At 35.4% G+C, this 17122-nt stretch overlaps 1 protein-coding gene across 1 annotated transcript in view; it reads left to right on the forward strand.

Moving 5' to 3' along the window:
* The window catches only part of PPA2 (inorganic pyrophosphatase 2), an 87816-nt gene that overhangs the window by 59387 nt on the left and 11307 nt on the right, over window positions 1-17122 (forward strand). The window contains exons 9-10 of the mRNA XM_044224363.1: window positions 1649-1734; window positions 11078-11147. Coding sequence (XP_044080298.1) covers window positions 1649-1734; window positions 11078-11147 — 156 coding nt within the window. The remainder of the gene's footprint in view (window positions 1-1648; window positions 1735-11077; window positions 11148-17122) is intronic.

Consider the following 17122-nt stretch of genomic DNA (forward strand, 5'->3'; position numbering starts at 1 on the left):
TTGTCTTACTTTGTTTTCTTTTGCTTGATTTTGATAAATACTGATTTTTTTCTGAGTGAAGACTAGGTCAATTATACAACCTGATTTTGGAGCATAATATCTTATTCATTGCTTTTTACCACTTCTGTTTAAAATATAGTGCCTAACTCAGGAAAATTAAATTGTATCTCTTCACCATGTTTTTTTTACTATTATGTTATGTTAGTCACCATACAGTACTTAATAGCTCCCCATATAGTTTTCCATGATTCATTGTTTGCCTGTAACACCCAGTGCTCATTGTAATATGTGCCCTCCTTAATCCCCATCACTAGGCTAACCCATCCTTCTAGCCCCCTTCTGTCTGAAACCCTCAATTTGTTTCCCAAGTCCAGAGTCTCTCATGGCTTATCTCCCCCTCCAATTCCCCCCCTTCATTTTTCCCTTCTGATGTCCTCTATGCTATTTGTGTCCCACATAGAAGTGAAACCATATTTGAAAAGATGACACCATGTTTGAAAAAGATTTTTCCTGCCAACTCCTTTAAGCAGGTGGAAAAGTGATTCTGAATAATCATAATTATCTGAATGATTTAGTTAAAAATTTTTCTTTGTATTATCTGGACAGTAAATTGGCTTTTTTGGCCCAGATCTTAAGTGGAACTCCCCAGTACCGTCTCCTTGGGCCATACTCCTGTATCTCAGGCAACAATAGAGCTGAAAGAATTTTTTTTTTCCCCCCAGAAGTACATTTCTCATTATTACATCTTGGATCCCAAGATTTTTTATTTTCTTCATTTCTTCCCATAATGTGTTTAGTTGTCATAGAAAGAAAAAGGAGGTAGTATGAATTAGTTAATATATAAGGACCCTCCTTAGGGAAAATTAGCAACATTAGGAGGAGAAAAATGAAATTTGCTGCTTTGGAATAACAAAGCAAGTGTTCCTTTAGATAGTCTTCTAGATACGGATCTAGCAAGAGGTATATATTGTTGGTTTTGCATTTTGGGCCACAGTAGGAATTTATACTAAGAAAAAATTTGAGAATGTTTAAGAGGCTTACTACTTTTAGACAGTGGATATTCCAAAATGATTATACAGTTCGACTGCAGTTTTGATGGCGATGGAATTAATAGGTATATGCTTACTTACAGGCAAGGGGCTAGACTAAGCACTTTGCATACAACTTGTTTATCCTTTCAGCAGCTGGTTAATTTAAATCAGGTGTTGGCAACTTTTTCTGTAAAGCACCAGGTAGTAAATATTTTAGATTTTGTAGGCTATATGGTTTCTGTTGCAACTTCTCACCTCTGCCATTGTGGTGCTAAAGCAGTCATAGGCCATGTCACAAATGAATGGGCATGACTATGTTCACTAAAACTTTATTTTCAAAAACCCGTGGTGAGCTAGATTTGGCCTGTTTGGGCCTAGTTTACCAACCCCCAAATTACATTATCTCCATTACCTTCTACTTAACAGATGAAGAAGTTGAGAGTTAGATAAAGTAACTTGCTCAAAAGTCACACAGCTGATAAATAAGGATGCCAGAACTTATACTCAGGTTTGCCTGACTCCAGAGCTCGTATTCTTAAAAATAAGCTGTCATAGTGAGAATAGTTCCATGTTAGTAGAGTGATGTGATCTTTATGTCTGTTTTTGGTTTGAAATAGGCTTTTGCTCTTGAAGTTATTAAATCTACTCATGAATGTTGGAAAACATTGCTTATGAAGAAGTGTGATGGAGGGGCTATAAGTTGGTAAGAATTCATCTTTTCTATGTAATGTTATTTTATTAATGGTACTAAACAGCTATATTATACTAGTCAGATAAAAAAGGAGAGTTGGATTTTCTTTTTTTTTTTCATTTAAAAAATGCTTATGGAACACCCATTTGGAAAGCAGTACCAAGTGCTGGACACTATGAAAGTAGGAATTGACATGGTCCCTTTTTCTCAGATTTATAGTTTAGGGGGGGATTCTGTTGAGTAAATAGGCATTTTAATTATAATATGTTGTGATGTATGTAAAGATGGGATTAAAAAATAGTGATTTTTCAGTATGCAAATAGTTATTTTGTTTATGTGTGACTACTACATCATTTCTTGGTGAAATAGTAATAAGACTTTTTATCCAACATGATCTGGGTCACTAGCTGATTGATGAAAGGGAATCAAACGATAGTAACATACATAACTCATTTTTTCCTATTTTAAAACATTTAAACGTACATTTGTTTATTCCTCTTTGGATTTAGGGCTAAGACCTTTTCTGTATATGTTCCAAATAAGTTATATATATTCTAACATAATATAGAATAGAAAACCACGATAAGATCCTCTAATCCTTAAACTCTTTACAGTTAAAAACTCTTAAAGATTCTTAGGTTCTGTTTCCTAAACCTTTTTTTACAGTTTTCATACCCACACTACTTTGACACCAGTTATTATAGTGAGTTACCTTTATTGAGGCTTTTTAGCCTTTGTAGTTCTAGAGCCTGCTTAGTGTTCATAGAATCTGTTCTTTTTCCATACTCCCTTCTTTGATGAGCATAATTACCACTTAAATTATGAAATAGTAACAAGGGCAACTCACATCAACAGGTTTAGAAAAAAAAAACAGTGGGCTCTTGATAAGTCTAACTGTAGGAAACAAACAGATAGTCATTTTAGAGAGTAGAGTGGCACCCAACTTCATTGTCCCCTTCTCGGAATCAGGAGAAATTCAGAAGTTATTCACTCTTCAACAAATACTGATTTGAAGGTCTTCTGCCAGGGACTCTGCTGATACTAGGATTATTGGTGTGACTATAATAAAAAGAATCCCTGCCCTTTGGAGCATGAAGTCTGGGAATCAATAGAAGTGTTAAAGCTATCATTATAATGGGTGCCTGGGTAGCTTAGTCGGTTCAGTGTACAATTCTTAATTTCACGTCAGGTCATGATCTTAGGGTTGTGAGATCAAACCCCTTGTCAGGCTCTGTGCTGAGCATGGAGCATCCTTGAGACTCTCTGTCTCCCTCTCCCCCTATTCCCTGCTCACATACTCTTTCTCTTAAAAAAAAAAAAAAAAAAGATGAACTCATTAGAGTAATCAGATGGAATAAATAATTAGTCTAAAGAAGTCATTTATCCATGTCATAGAGAGACTCATCTTGCCTATAACACAAATGCATGGGCATTATACTTCTCTTGTAAGTTCAAGTAACACTGTCAGTTCACTAATCTCCTTATCTCCTTTCTTTTTATGTCTTATGCAGACCACTCTTTTTTAGCATAATCTTAAAATTGACTTGATTGTTTCTAATTTAATTAATACAGTTTATTAACAAAACTGGGTATAACTGAAAGCCTTCTGGTCCTGACTATCCTAGTAATTAGTAGACCTAGGTATCCTTCATGATATTCTGAGATATTCTAAGTGAGATGTTCATGTGGTGAGCTCCTCTAAAAAGGAGTCTCTCAGTGTCCAGAGAAGTATTTGCTTGCTGTTTGCTTTCATCTCCTTCCTTAATGGTACTTTCTGAAAAGCTTTTGCAGTCCTTGAAGGGTTTATATGTTTTCCAGGTTCCTCAGCTACACAGCTAGAGACTGTTGATTTGGTTAGCTTTTCTATAGCTTGATGTCATTCCTTCCATGCTGAGTGTAATTCTCTTTACTCTGAGGGTAACTTGATTTGTACTCTCTGTGGAGTCATTTTTCTGTAGTCTCCTAGGTAATGATAAGGATTATGTTAACAGTAAGAATTGTCATTTATTGAACTTTGTACTATTTTTTGGGTTCAAAGTGTTTAGTATGTGTTATCTTAATTAATAGTCAACAAGAATTCTGTAAGATATGTATCATTGTCTCCATTTTACTCATGAGGAAATTGACAGCAGAGAGATTAAGTGATCTAAGGTCACACTGAGTAGTAGATCCGGGTTTTAAGCCAGATTCCAAATGTACTCTTACCTCTGTCTTTTCAAGGAAATACAACTAAATAATTTTTTAGCTTAAGAATTTTCAGGACATAAATTTCTGGGCATAAATTTTATGCATCTAGATACTGTAAAGTCAGAATCTTCAAATTTTAACTCGTTTTGTCCATTATTATTTTTATCACTACTTGATTTGTAAAATATATTCACAATAGTAAAGTTTTTATTCCCTTTGTCTTAGTAAATTTCTTCTTTCTCTTTATTCCTTAAAATATACACTGTTACTGATTAGTGACCCCCCCCAACCATTCCTTTTTAGTCTATTTTTCCTACTCAGTTGAGTTTAGGTCCACATTTTTTTTTTTTTTAATCACAACATTTCTCTCAAATCACATATAGTGTGTTATATTTACCTAGGAAAACTGGAAAATTCAGGTGCACTGTCTCCTTCTTTAAACCCAGTGAATTAGGCTGAGGAGTAGGGTCTAAGCATCTGTGTTTTAAAGCTTCATACGTAAGTGCTTCTGATAAGCCTCTCTGCTCAAGAACCAAAAAGTCCCAACTTCTCAGAGAAGAATAAACAAGACCTTCTAGGATTTGGCCCCTGCTACCTGTCTGGCCTCATTTTCCATCACTTCTGACCTTGTCATGTTGCAACAACGTAGAACACTTGTTACTCCACAAACACCATGCTCTGATTGACCTCCAGTCCATTCATGCTGTTTCCTTTGCCACTATTTTCTTCTCATTTCTTTCTCTTTTTTTTAAAATTAACATATAATGTATTATTTGCTTCAGGGGTACAGGTCTGTGAATTATCAGTCTTAAACAATTCACAACACTCACCATAGCACATACCCTCCCCAATGTCAATAACCCAGTCACCCTATCCCTCTCCCTCCACCTCCCAGCAACCCTCAATTTGTTTGCTGAGATTTGGTTCGTCTCCCTCCCCAGTACCATTTTGTTTCAATTTTACCCTCCCTACCCTCCACAACCCCTGCCCTGCCTCTCAAATTCCTTATATCAGGGAGATCAAATGATAATTATCTTTCTCTGTTTGACTTATTTCACTTACCTTCTAGTTCCATCCATCTCATTGCAAATGGCAAGATTTTGTGGGTTTTTGGATGGCTGCATAGTATTCCACTGCCAATATATACATACATCTTATTTATCCATTTATCTGTTAGTGGACATTTAGGTTCTTTCCATAGTGTGGCTATTGTGGAGATTGCTGCTATAAACATTTGGATGCACATGTCCCTTGGGATCACTACGTTTGTATCTTTAGGGTAAATACCCAGTAGTGTGATTGCTGGGTTATAGGGTAGCCCTATTTTCAACTTTTTGAGGAACCTCCATACTGTTTCCCAGAGTGGCTGCCCAGCTTGCATTCCCACCAACAGTGTAGGAGGGGTCCCCTTTCTCCACATCCTCACCAACACCTGTAATTTTTAGCCATTTTGACTGGTGTGAGGTGGTGTCTCACTGTGGTTTTGATTGGTATTTCCCTGATGCTGAGTGATATTGAGCACTTTTTCATGTGTCGTTGACCATTTGGATGTCTTCTTTGCAGAAATGTCTGTTCATGTCTTCTGCCCATTTCTTGATTGGATTATTTGTTCTTTTCGTGTTAAGTTTAGTAAGTTCCTTGTAGATTTTGGATACTAGCCCTTTACCTGATATGTCATTTGCAAATATCTTCTCCCATTCTTGTCAGTTGTCTTTTGGCTTTGTTGACTGTTTCCTTTGCTGTGCAAAAGGTTTTGATCTTGATGAAGTCTCAGTAGTTCATTTTTGTCCTTGCTTCCCTTACATCTGGCAGTGTTTCTAGGAAGAAGTAGCTGCAGCTGAGGTCAAAGAGGTTGCTGTTTGTGTTCTCCTCAAGGATTTTGATGGATTCCTTTCTCACATTGAGGTCCTTCAACCATTTTGAGTCTGTTTTTGTGTGTGGTGTAAGGAAATGGTTCAGTTTCATTCTTCTGCATGTGGCTGTCTAATTTTCCCAACACCATTTGTTGAAGAGACTGTCTTTTTTCCATTGGACATTCTTTCCTGCTTTGTCGAAGATTAGATGACCATAGAGTTGAAGGTTTTTTTCTGGGCTCTCTATTCTGTTCCATTGATCTATGTATCTGTTTTTATGCCTGTACCATACTGTCTTGATAATGACAGCTTTGTAATAGAGCTTGAAGTCCGGGATTGGGATGCTACCAACTTTGGTTTTCTTTTTTAACATTCCTCTGGCCATTTGGGGTCTTTCCTGGTTCCACATAGATTTTAGGATTATTTGTTCCATTTCTTTGAAAAACATTGATGGTATTTTGATAAGGATTGCATTAAACGTGTAGATTGCTTTAGGTAGCATAGATATTGTCACAATATTTGTGCTTCCCATCCATGAGCATGGAACGTTTTTCCATTTCTTTGTGTCTTCCTCCATTTATTTCATGAGTACTTACTAGTTTTCTGAGTACAGATTCTTTGCCTCTTTGGTTAGGTTTATTCCTAGGTATCTTACAGTTTGGGGTGCACTTGTAAATGGGATTGACTCCTTAATTTCTCTTTCTTCTGTCTTGCTGTTGGTGTATAGAAATGCAACTGATGTCTGTGCATTGATTTTATATCCTAACACTTCACTGAATTCTACGAGTTCTAGCAGTTTTGGAGTGGAGTCTTTTGAATTTTCCACATAAAGTATCATATCATCTGCAAAGAGTGAGAGATTGACTTCTTGGCCGATTCGGATTCTCATTTCTTGAACTAGCTAACTTACTCCTCTTTTTGAGACTTGGTTTTGACTTTTTACTTTCTATAGGAAGCGTTCCTTCAGATGAGCTGGCATTTGAGGACACTACATTCCTTGCTCCCTGTGAGCTTCTGTCATTGCATTTATAGTTACTGCTTGGTTTATGAATTTGTCTCCTCTTCTGGAACATAAGGTCCTCAAAAGCAGATAAATAAAGATACCTTATTCATCTTTATGTTCCTTATGACTGACATGTAATACCTGTTGGAGTAAATTGTTTACTGATATTTTAAAACCAACAGGTAGTTGTTGTTCAAATCTAGTACGACTCTTCTGCTTCCAGGATCCCTGCATGTATTAAATTCTGTAACTGATACTTTGAATAGTCTTCTTTGTGTTGTTTTATTCTTTTTTTCCATTGCTTAGTATTTACTACTAAGAAAGCTACATATTCTTTTACTACTTTTTCTACTTTCCTACTTTATACTACTACTTTTACTACTATTCTTTACTACTGAGAAAGCTACATATTCTTTTAACAGAGATAATTTGATTATTTTTATTCTTCCATAAAGTAACTTTCTACTGTGTTGTAGGAGAAATAGAGTTTTGCCATTTGAGCTTTACTCTTCAGCCCCTCTTAGTCTTTCTTCCACCATGGCTTATTTATCTAATTTTTAAGAAATCAGAGATGTACTGTTTATTTTGCCAGTTTATTTTATTTCACCATTATTTATCCTGACCCATCTATTTTCCAGATTTTTCAATTTTTTCATGTTTTGATTCCCAGATGCACTTCTAGAGCATCTGAATTTTTTTAATTTAATTTTTAATTCAGTTTTACTTAAATTCAGTTACTTATCATTTATTCATAAGTTGTTTTATGTTACTTTATATTACAACTACTTTCTTATTTAATGTACTCTATATAGTACTGTCAGAATTATCTTTGACAGATACACATGTGATTGTCATTTTTTTGCTTAAAAACTTCTTGTGGCTTCCTTTGATCTTGAATATAATCCAGCTCTTCTATATATTAAACAGCAGGTCCAGACCTACTTTTCCAGCCTCATGTTCTGTCCCCTCCTATCTCATTGTCTTTCCTCCATGAATGTGTGCTCATTCTTCAAGAAGCAGTTCTGCAATGAACTTTTATTTCTTTTGGGCAGATTACCTGTGCTCTCAGGTCATTGCTATACACTCCTCTGTGTAGAACTTGGTATGTTTTATTATTTTTTTCAAAGATTTTATTTATTTATTTGATAGAGATCACAAGTAGGCAGAGAGGCAGGCAGAGAGAGAGGGGGAAGCAGGCTCCCTTCTGAGCAGAGAGCCCCATGTGGGGCTCGATCCCAGGATCCCAGGGCATCCCTTGGGATCCCAGGATCCCAAGGCAGAGGCTTCACCCACTGAGCCACTCAGGCACACCTGTTTTATTATTTTTTTTTTATGCTTTGAGTTTGTATCTCAGCACTTAGTGACAGGACTTGACACATAGTAGGTAGTTTACACATGCTTAGTGAATAACTCTTAAGAATTACAAATATACAGATATGTTCTTCCAAATTGTGTAGGTCTTAAAATTGTTTCTTTTTACCTTTCTAGAGGAAGGTGTATTTGATCTATGTATGTAGAGCTCGAGTTCTTTTAGCTTTCTATAGATTTACTTCGGTGTCAGTTTTCTTCTGTAAACTCTTGAGGTTATGGTCCAAAATCATTATCATTCTTAGCTCTTTAAATTTTTTCTCTTCATTTTTCTTGACTACTTTGCTTTAGAATGAAAAGTCTTGGCAAATCTGTGTCCTGGACACTGTCTTTGAGGATTCTAATGAGTGTGAGCCTTTGTCTGTTTTGAGATTGTGTGGAAGAAAGTAATTTTCTCTTTACTAAAATGTTCCATATTGCTTGCCTTGTAAATTTCATCTTCTATATGTCTATTTATTATTTGCAGGTATCTTTTTATATAGTCAGTCATTTTGTACTATTATGTATCTATTAACGCACCTTTTTACTATTTTTGATTGAAGTTTGGTTTGTCATCCGCAGCATTTTTGGTGTTGCTAATCATCTGATGTCATGTCTGCTTATTTTGGTTAGCAAGATTGTGTATAGACTATATAATGTTTGTAAATTTAGAACAAAATATTTAATATCATATTATAAAAAGGAAAGCAGCAGTCTCCTTAGTCCTTATTTTAAATCTCATTTATTATAGACACCTTCATCTGAGTCATTCCTTCCTTTAAAAGATTACACTGCTTCTTCTTTTGCAGGCCATAATTGTAGTTTAAGACTAAAGAGAATGCCTAAGTATTATAAACTCCACAGGGGTTCAGTGGTTCAGTATTATATCCCCAGCATCTAAACATGTCCCTAACATTTAGTATAAGAATAATTTTTGAACAGTAAATATGAATCAGTACTAGCTATTTTTACATAAGGGCCAATTTACAGAAAATAAAAATGTTTCTGATAACATGCCTTCAAACATTCAAAGTACATTAAATCCGGAGGGAAATATATTACAACCCAAATTGTATACTTTATTAACTAAAAGGATGTCAGTGAGGAAGTTGGCACTGTTTTTCGCTAATGGTAGTAGAAGAGCCTATTGGAGAAAAAATAACAGGCTTCGTGATCCCTCATCTTTATATTGGTGTACCTTGTAAGAATCTCTTAAGTCTATTTGTATATACCTTCCATTTCATTCTTGAAACAGCCGTACACATAATTTGTCCAACATGAAAATGGTAGAGTCTCTTGGCTTTCCTCAGTTCCATTGGTTACTTGTCAAGATATTTTACTGGGGATATTAAAAAGTCACTCAGAATTTTAAAAATTTACATTGTTGGCTTTAATATTGACTCTTTTCTACCATTTCTGTTGATGGTTTGCTTTGTTGTAGCAGCAGAGGGTTACTTCAGAAATAGGTTATCAGATTTAACATAAAATCCTGGATATCCAGTTAAATCTAAATTTTAGAGCAATACATCTTTTAAAAATAAATGTCTCATGCAATATTTGAGACATACTAAAAAATAGTTTGATCTTATTTGAAATTCAAATTTAATTGGGTATTCTGGATTTTATCTGGCAGCCCTATTTAGAGAAGATTCCCCTGTTTCTTACCATCATTTTCCCAGAATTTCCAAGGTATGTTTTACTTAGGTTTAGTTGTAACGTTAAAAACATTGTAACTAGCATATTTAGCATACACCGTGCTTTCTTCAGAGGACTAGGACTTAAGACTTCACAGTGTCTAGTTTTTTGCCCTGTTCTTTTAAAATGTAGTTTTGACATTCTTTAGGAAACATCTGACTTATAAGGCCTTACCTTTTTCAGTTTTTAGCGTACTTAAGTATGGGCTGTGGAGAAGAGAATACAAAATCGTCTTAAAGATAATGCCAACTTGCATCAGATTTTATTCATGCCAAGAATGAAAATAAATCCCACATTGTGAGTCTGGATAGAAAGCAGAACAGCCACTTAACAGTAATTGCTGTATACCCAATGTCTGATTACAGACAGATGTAATTAAAAAGATAAATAACTAGACAGATCTTTTTATCCATATATCCCAAAATTTCACAAAAACCATTATGAAAGTGCATTTGATAATATATATCTCTCAGGTCCACTTGGAGGGCAAGTATGTGTGTGTGTTTCATCTTCTTTAGGGATCAGCTAATTACATTCCCTTTGGTTTTAACTCCTTCACTGCCTCTTTCTGTATCCATTTTAATCTAATTTCTTTGATGAAATTTTTAAAAATTATTCTTAGTATCTTTGGGAGGAATGATGCCTCTGCTTCCCTCCAGGAAATAGGAAATACATAGTGGGCGACATGCTTACGGGGATAGCCTGCCATTCCCCGTCATGTGGGAAGGCCTTGACCATGGATGGAGCTCCTCTCTATGCCTCCCTGAGCTTCGCTCCCCGGAAGAAGACTGAATTTTCATATTCATGTGCCTTCCTCTCACCACCCTTAGCTTAGCTTAGCCTTCCATACCTAGCTGAGGGATTCCATAGCATCTTTCACTGGCCAGTTGTAGTGTTTATCACCTCACCTAGATGAAGATTCTTCCTTATAGTCATCATTCCATGTGTCAGGTTTGGTTTTCCTCACTAAAGTCCAAGTATAGTTCTGTTGTACAGTCTTTTATATACCAGGAGATTATTTAGATTTGTATACTATTATTTAAATTTTTTAAAAAATTTAGAATGCGTAGTGCTATGGCACACTATGTTTATAACTGCCTGAAAGAATGTACAAATATCTCAGTTTATATTCATTAGGTCCTTTTTCACTGGCTGGAAATAAATTACTGGAGTTCTGCATTCATTGTAGAGTATTTGGAATTGGTTTTCTTTTTTAGTAATTGCTTCTTTTTTATCCCAATTAATAATAACATTGTCTTTTCCTCTCCAGCACAAATGTGCAGGTATGTGACAGCCCTTTCCATTGCACTCAAGAGGAAGCAAGATCAATAGTTGAACTGGTAAGGGGCAAATACTCAGAGCATCCTTTAACTTTACAAACTTCATGGGGAAATCTAGCAGAAATTCTGAAAAAATCTGAAAATCTGAAGAAATTCTGAAAAATGAAATGTACCAAGTATTTTGAGAAGGATAGTTAAAAAACATTAGAATCTATTCTTTTTTAATCTGGAGAATTGAAAATCTTTTAGTTGAATTTTTAAATTCTGTTTTCTGAAGTACATTAACCACATTGGGGCACCTGGGTGGCTCAGGCAGTTTAAGTGTCTGACTCTTGCCTTCAGCTCAGGTCATGATCTCCTGGTCGTGGCTCTGTGCTCAGCGGGGAGTCTGCTTGAGGATTCTCTCTCCCTCTGCCCATCCCCACACTCATGTTCTCTCTTTCTTTCTGTCAAAAAAAATTTAAAAAATAAGGTACATTAACTACTTATTTCATATGAAGCTACTTTTCTTAATATCACCAATTCATTGTTTATATGCATTTACTCTCCTGGTACTGTCCTGTTCCCATGAGTGACCTACCATCCAGTGTCTAAATTATGATTGGTTGCTGGTGCATGTGCATTTTGGCTCAAGAAAAAAGAAAGAAAACTATTTCTCCTTTTTTTTCCCCATTTAGTTGGGCTGTCTAGCAAGCTTTCCTGCTAGCTAATGATATTCTTCGATTTTTATATATCTTAGTGATAAGGCTGCCCGGAGGCAACTGAATTTTTTAGGAAATTAATGCTTGATTTGGAAACCACTAAATAAGAAAATTCATATTCAGATAACCAGGTAATGTTGCTATATAAAGTGTGTTCAGGAGTCGTCATAGGCTAGAAATCCCATTTATAAATTGTTTCTTTTTAATCTTAAACTGATTATGAGATTGAAGCTAGTGAATTTAGATCTTTACTTCAGGAACAATAAAAGTGTTTTCGCACTATGGCTGCTTTGAATTTCTTCCCCCACTAATTCACCAGCTGTTGAATTAGTACCTGCTGGGTTTGGTAAGATTCTAGGTATTAGGGATGCAGTATTAAAGAAAAGACAAGAAAAACCTCTGCCCTTATGTAGTTAACATTGTAGTTGGGGAAATGGATAATAAATAAATACATGGAAAATATATACAGCTGACCCTGAACAATGCAGGGGGTGTGGGTTGCTAATTCCCCTGCATAGTCGAAAATCCATGTATAACTTTTGATTCCCCAAAAACTCAACTACTAACATCCTACTACTGACCGGAATAACACAAATAGTTAACACATGCTTTTTATGTTATATGAATTATATATTGTGTTATTACAATAAAATAATCTAGGGAAAAGAAAGAGTTACTAAGAAAATCATATGGAAAATACATTTATGGTATTGTACTATATTTATTGAAAAAAATCCACTTATAAGTGGACTTGTTCAAACCCCTATTGTTCAAGGATGAACTGTAGTGTGTCTGAGTGCAGTAAATGCTAGTATGAAAAATGAGCAGGGCAGAGGGGATGAAGTGCCAGGAGTGGGATTAAAGTTGTAGTTATTAAAAAGGGGTTAAGGGTAGCCTCACTAGGAGAAGACTGACATGAGTCAAGATTTGTAGAAGGTAAAAGTATTAGCCAAGTAGCCATCTGGAGGAAAAGCATCCCAGGCCACAGTCCGAAAGGCCGTGAGACAAGAGGATGCCTGACATTTCAAGAAATACCCCAGGTATCACAGTGATGGGTAGAGTAGAAGGAGACTAGGGGAGACAGGAGGAGGTAAGATCAGAAATGTTTGGATCTGGATGTGGAAGCTGTGGCAAATTATTATGAAAGCCCTTGTAAAATAGTCTGTAAAGACCGTCTTAAGAAATTTGTTTCTTATTCTGAATGAGATATGGGACCACTGGCTAGTTTTAAGTGGAGGAATAATGTGAATTGACAGATTTTTCAAGATCACTCTGGCTTCATTGGTGAAGGCAGATTATAGGAGGTAGGGAAGATCAGGGAAGCCATTATTAGTAATGCAGGGTACAGTATCAGTTTATTTTCCCCACGTTTTCAGTTTTGTATATATATGTAGGTTATATTCTGAACTTAGTTCTCATCCACATTTATAATTACTTCCTTAAGGAGAAAAATAAAGGAAAACAAAAAACTTTTTATCTTTGTCCAAGTAGTCTCTCTCTCAAATTAAGATTTTTAGTTTGGGATTTATAAATAATAGTTATAGTAGCTTCATGTCTTAAATTTAACTAGAAGATTCAAGTTTCTATCTTATATCCTGTTTTTTATTTGTCTCCTATCATGTTGGTAGGAAAATAATCCTCTTGGAAAAAAGAATAATTGGAGGCTATGGATGTGATTTAGGTAGATCTGAGTAATAAGATTAGAGCAGAAACCCTAACATCCAGGCTTAATTACATGGTATGGTAACTTTGTTGTGCTTCATAATGAAGAAGGTGCTAAACTGGATTTTCACTGAGAATACCACAGAAAATCCAAATGCAGAGAAATCAGTCTGCCTTCACTACTTCTAATGGAGCATATTGTATATGGGATTTCAGCATTAAAAATGTGTAAGTCAGAGAACTGATCTTTTAGCATCTAGTGATTCGAACCCAGCTTAGGTACTACTTTCTTGGGAAAATTTTATTAACTTGTCATAACAGAATTCTTTGTACTTGGAGTATTCTGACTCGGCATTTCATCTTTTCAGAACCACACTGAGATGTTTGAATCAAAACTATTCTGGTCTATATTCCCAGATCTCCCTGTTTTGCTGTATACTGAGCATTTCATTGATGTCAAAGTACTATTAGTTTTTGTTTGTCCTTTGGTTACTCAAAATAACTTAAGACATTGAAGTTACCTATCAGACTTGTTCACATTCTGACCACGTCAATCCTGGGATTATGTGGAATCAAATTACCACCTCAGAGTTTATTAGTGGGCTTATTAGAATGACTGAACACATTCTAACAAGTTTAATCAACAAGATCTATATTGATAGAATGCTCAGGACGAGTTGATTAGGTGAGATTTTTGGATAAATTAACTGCTTCGGCGAATGGATACTTTCAAATACAAAAAGAAAAGACATGGATTAATTAATAGAACTGTTGCAGGAAGCTTATATTCCTGAATCTGTATTGATCAAAGCACAATTAGGTCTAAGTAGCACTGAGATAAAAAATCATTAAACAATTACCTGACAATATGTACAGGTCAAGTAGGAAGAATATTGTCATTATAACCAAGACAAAATAAAAGCCAACAACCTGATGAGTATTATTTGGAAGTATTTGAGAAAGAAAACAGAAAATAGCTACAGAAGTGATTTGTCATGCATAGGTCAGATCTTAAAAAGGATAGTAGATCTGAAGAAGATAAGGAGAATCGAAATGATCAAAAGAATTAGGAGAATTTGTTTATGAATATAGATGTTTGATTATTTGTCGTCATGAAAGGCAAGGCTGTGTCAAAAGCAAGACTTGTGCAGATCTCTACACACTGGGGACCCACAGAGGCAGAGAACACTGCCCCTTTACCCTGGGAGTCTGGGCACAGCATATGTCTCTGGCAACAGGAGTTAACCGTCTGTAATAGTTCAGCCATGGGACCGCCCAGTTTCATGTTTGGAGATACTGTGTCTTTCTTTTAACCTTTATGTAAGTTTATAGCCAAAAAAATATGAGACTTTGGCAGTTTTTGAGGATGGTGTGACTATAAATTGGAGTTTTATTTCCAGGAACAAGATTCAGAGCATTTATAGGGAACAAAGACCGTTCGTGTATATATGTGCACACATCATGTGATTTGCCTTCCAGATCTAATATTAGCTGCTATTGATGGCAATTTATTTGACTGCTGGGATTTAGGATGCTACTTTGAGGATCCTTTACTGTATGTAAATATTGTTTGAAAATATGCTGAGTTGATTGAAATGAAGTTTACAAGTTAATCTAATAGACATAAAATTAGAGAATGCATAGTTTTTTTTCTACTACATGTGGACATGTCCAAAAATTGAGTATTCATCCACAAAAAGAGTTGCAAAAAAAAAAAAAAATGCCAGAGTTGATGTCATGTAGACAACATTCTCTTGTCTATATATAATGAAGTTACTAATCATTTATGAAAACATTAAAAGAAAAAACCCAAACCATATGTTTGGAAACTAACAACACTTCTGGATATGTTATACCTCAAAAAAAAAAAAAAATGTAAGGAATCATTAAATACTTAAAATTGAATGATAGCTGAATCACTATATGTCAAAACCTGCACAATACAGCAAAAACAGTTTTTGAAAGCAGTAAAATGATATAGCAGAAATAAAAATAGAGAGGTCAAATACTGAACTCAATAATTACTCTGTTCTTTTTTTTATCTTTTAACATAAAATAGAAAATTGCAAAGAGTAGAGCCTTTTGTTTGTTTGATTTTTAGTTTGGGGAAGGAGAGAATCTTAAGCAGGTTCCATGCCCAACATAGAGCCTGGCATACTGTTCAGTCTCATGGCCCTGAGACCAATAAAATTGCTACATACTTTAGTCAGAATGATCGAGAGTTGAACGCTTAACCAGCTGAGCCACCCACACACCCCTACAGCAAATGTTTAATGAAAGAAAACGTAATAGGGCACCTGGGTGGCTCAGTGGGTTAAGCTTCTGCCTTCGGCTCAGGTCATGATCTCAGGGTCCTGAGATAGAGCCCCATATCTGGCTCTCTGCTCGGCAGGGAGCCTGCTTCCTCCTCTCTCTCTCTGCCTGCTTGTAATCTCTCTCTCTCTTTGTTGAGTAAATAAATAAAATCTTTAAAAAAAAAAAAAAAAAAAGGGCGCCTGGGTGGCTCAGTGGGTTAAGCCGCTGCCTTCAGCTCAGGTCATGATCTCAGGGTCCTGGGATCGAGTCCCGCATCGGGCTCTCTGCTTGGCAGGGAGCCTGCTTCCTCCTCTCTCTCTCTGCCTGCCTCTCTGCCTACTTATGATCTCTCTCTGTCAAATAAATAAATAAAATCTTTAAAAAATAAAAATAAAAAATAAAAAAATAAAATAAATAAAATAAAATAAAAATAAAAAAATAAAAAGAAAGAAAACATAATGGCAAGGATCAATTAAAACAAAAGCTGGGTTTCTTTTTTTAAGAATAATACTATAGACAAAACTCTATAGGAAGTATGATGAAAGAAAGTACAAATAAAAATACCAAGAATTAAAATAAAGACATAAATATGGGCATAGGAGATATTTAAATAATCAAGGGAATACTATGATATGCTTTTGTCAATACCTTTCTAAACACAGATGAACTGACAATTTTTAATTGAACTTGACAAGATGATCCTAAAATTTATATGGAGTATAAAGGGCCCGGAATAACCTAGAAAGAATTGATAAATTTAAATGAAGTTTAAAAAAAAAAACACCCTGTAAACAGTTACAAGACACGATAAACTGAGTCAAAACACAAGCCTTTGATTGGGGGAAGATATTTGCATGTAAATGGCAAGATTTAACAGCTTATTCAGATCAACAAGAAAAGGATAATCTAGTAGGGAAAAAATGGGCAAACAATACAAATGGACAGTTCACGAAAAAGGATACTTATAAATGGCCAGTAAACGTGAAAATTTGCTTTATCTCACCAATAATCAGTGAGCTCAAGCTCAGACACAATATAAATTCATAATTACCAGGTTTGCAAATGTGTGAAAGTCTGATTTTTCCAGGTGTTTTCAAGCAAGTGAGGAAAGGCGACCTCTCATACTTGTTGATATGTTTGATGGGAGTGTAAATTGGTACAACTACTTTGAAGAGCAATTAAGTAATTATAAGTAAAGTTAAAGATACTTATAATCCACTACTCTGAAATTGCTCTTCTAAGTATACATTCTACAGAGGCACTAATATGTGTGTTTATGTGATCAGACATGGCAAAACTGGAAACTGAATAAATGTCTATGGTAAGAGCTGCGGGAATAAACTATGGTATATTACGGTGGAGTGTTATGCTACAGGG

The sequence above is a fragment of the Neovison vison genome, chromosome 11 (genome assembly GCF_020171115.1).
Source record: "Neovison vison isolate M4711 chromosome 11, ASM_NN_V1, whole genome shotgun sequence".
NCBI classification, from domain to species: Eukaryota; Metazoa; Chordata; class Mammalia; order Carnivora; family Mustelidae; genus Neogale; species Neogale vison.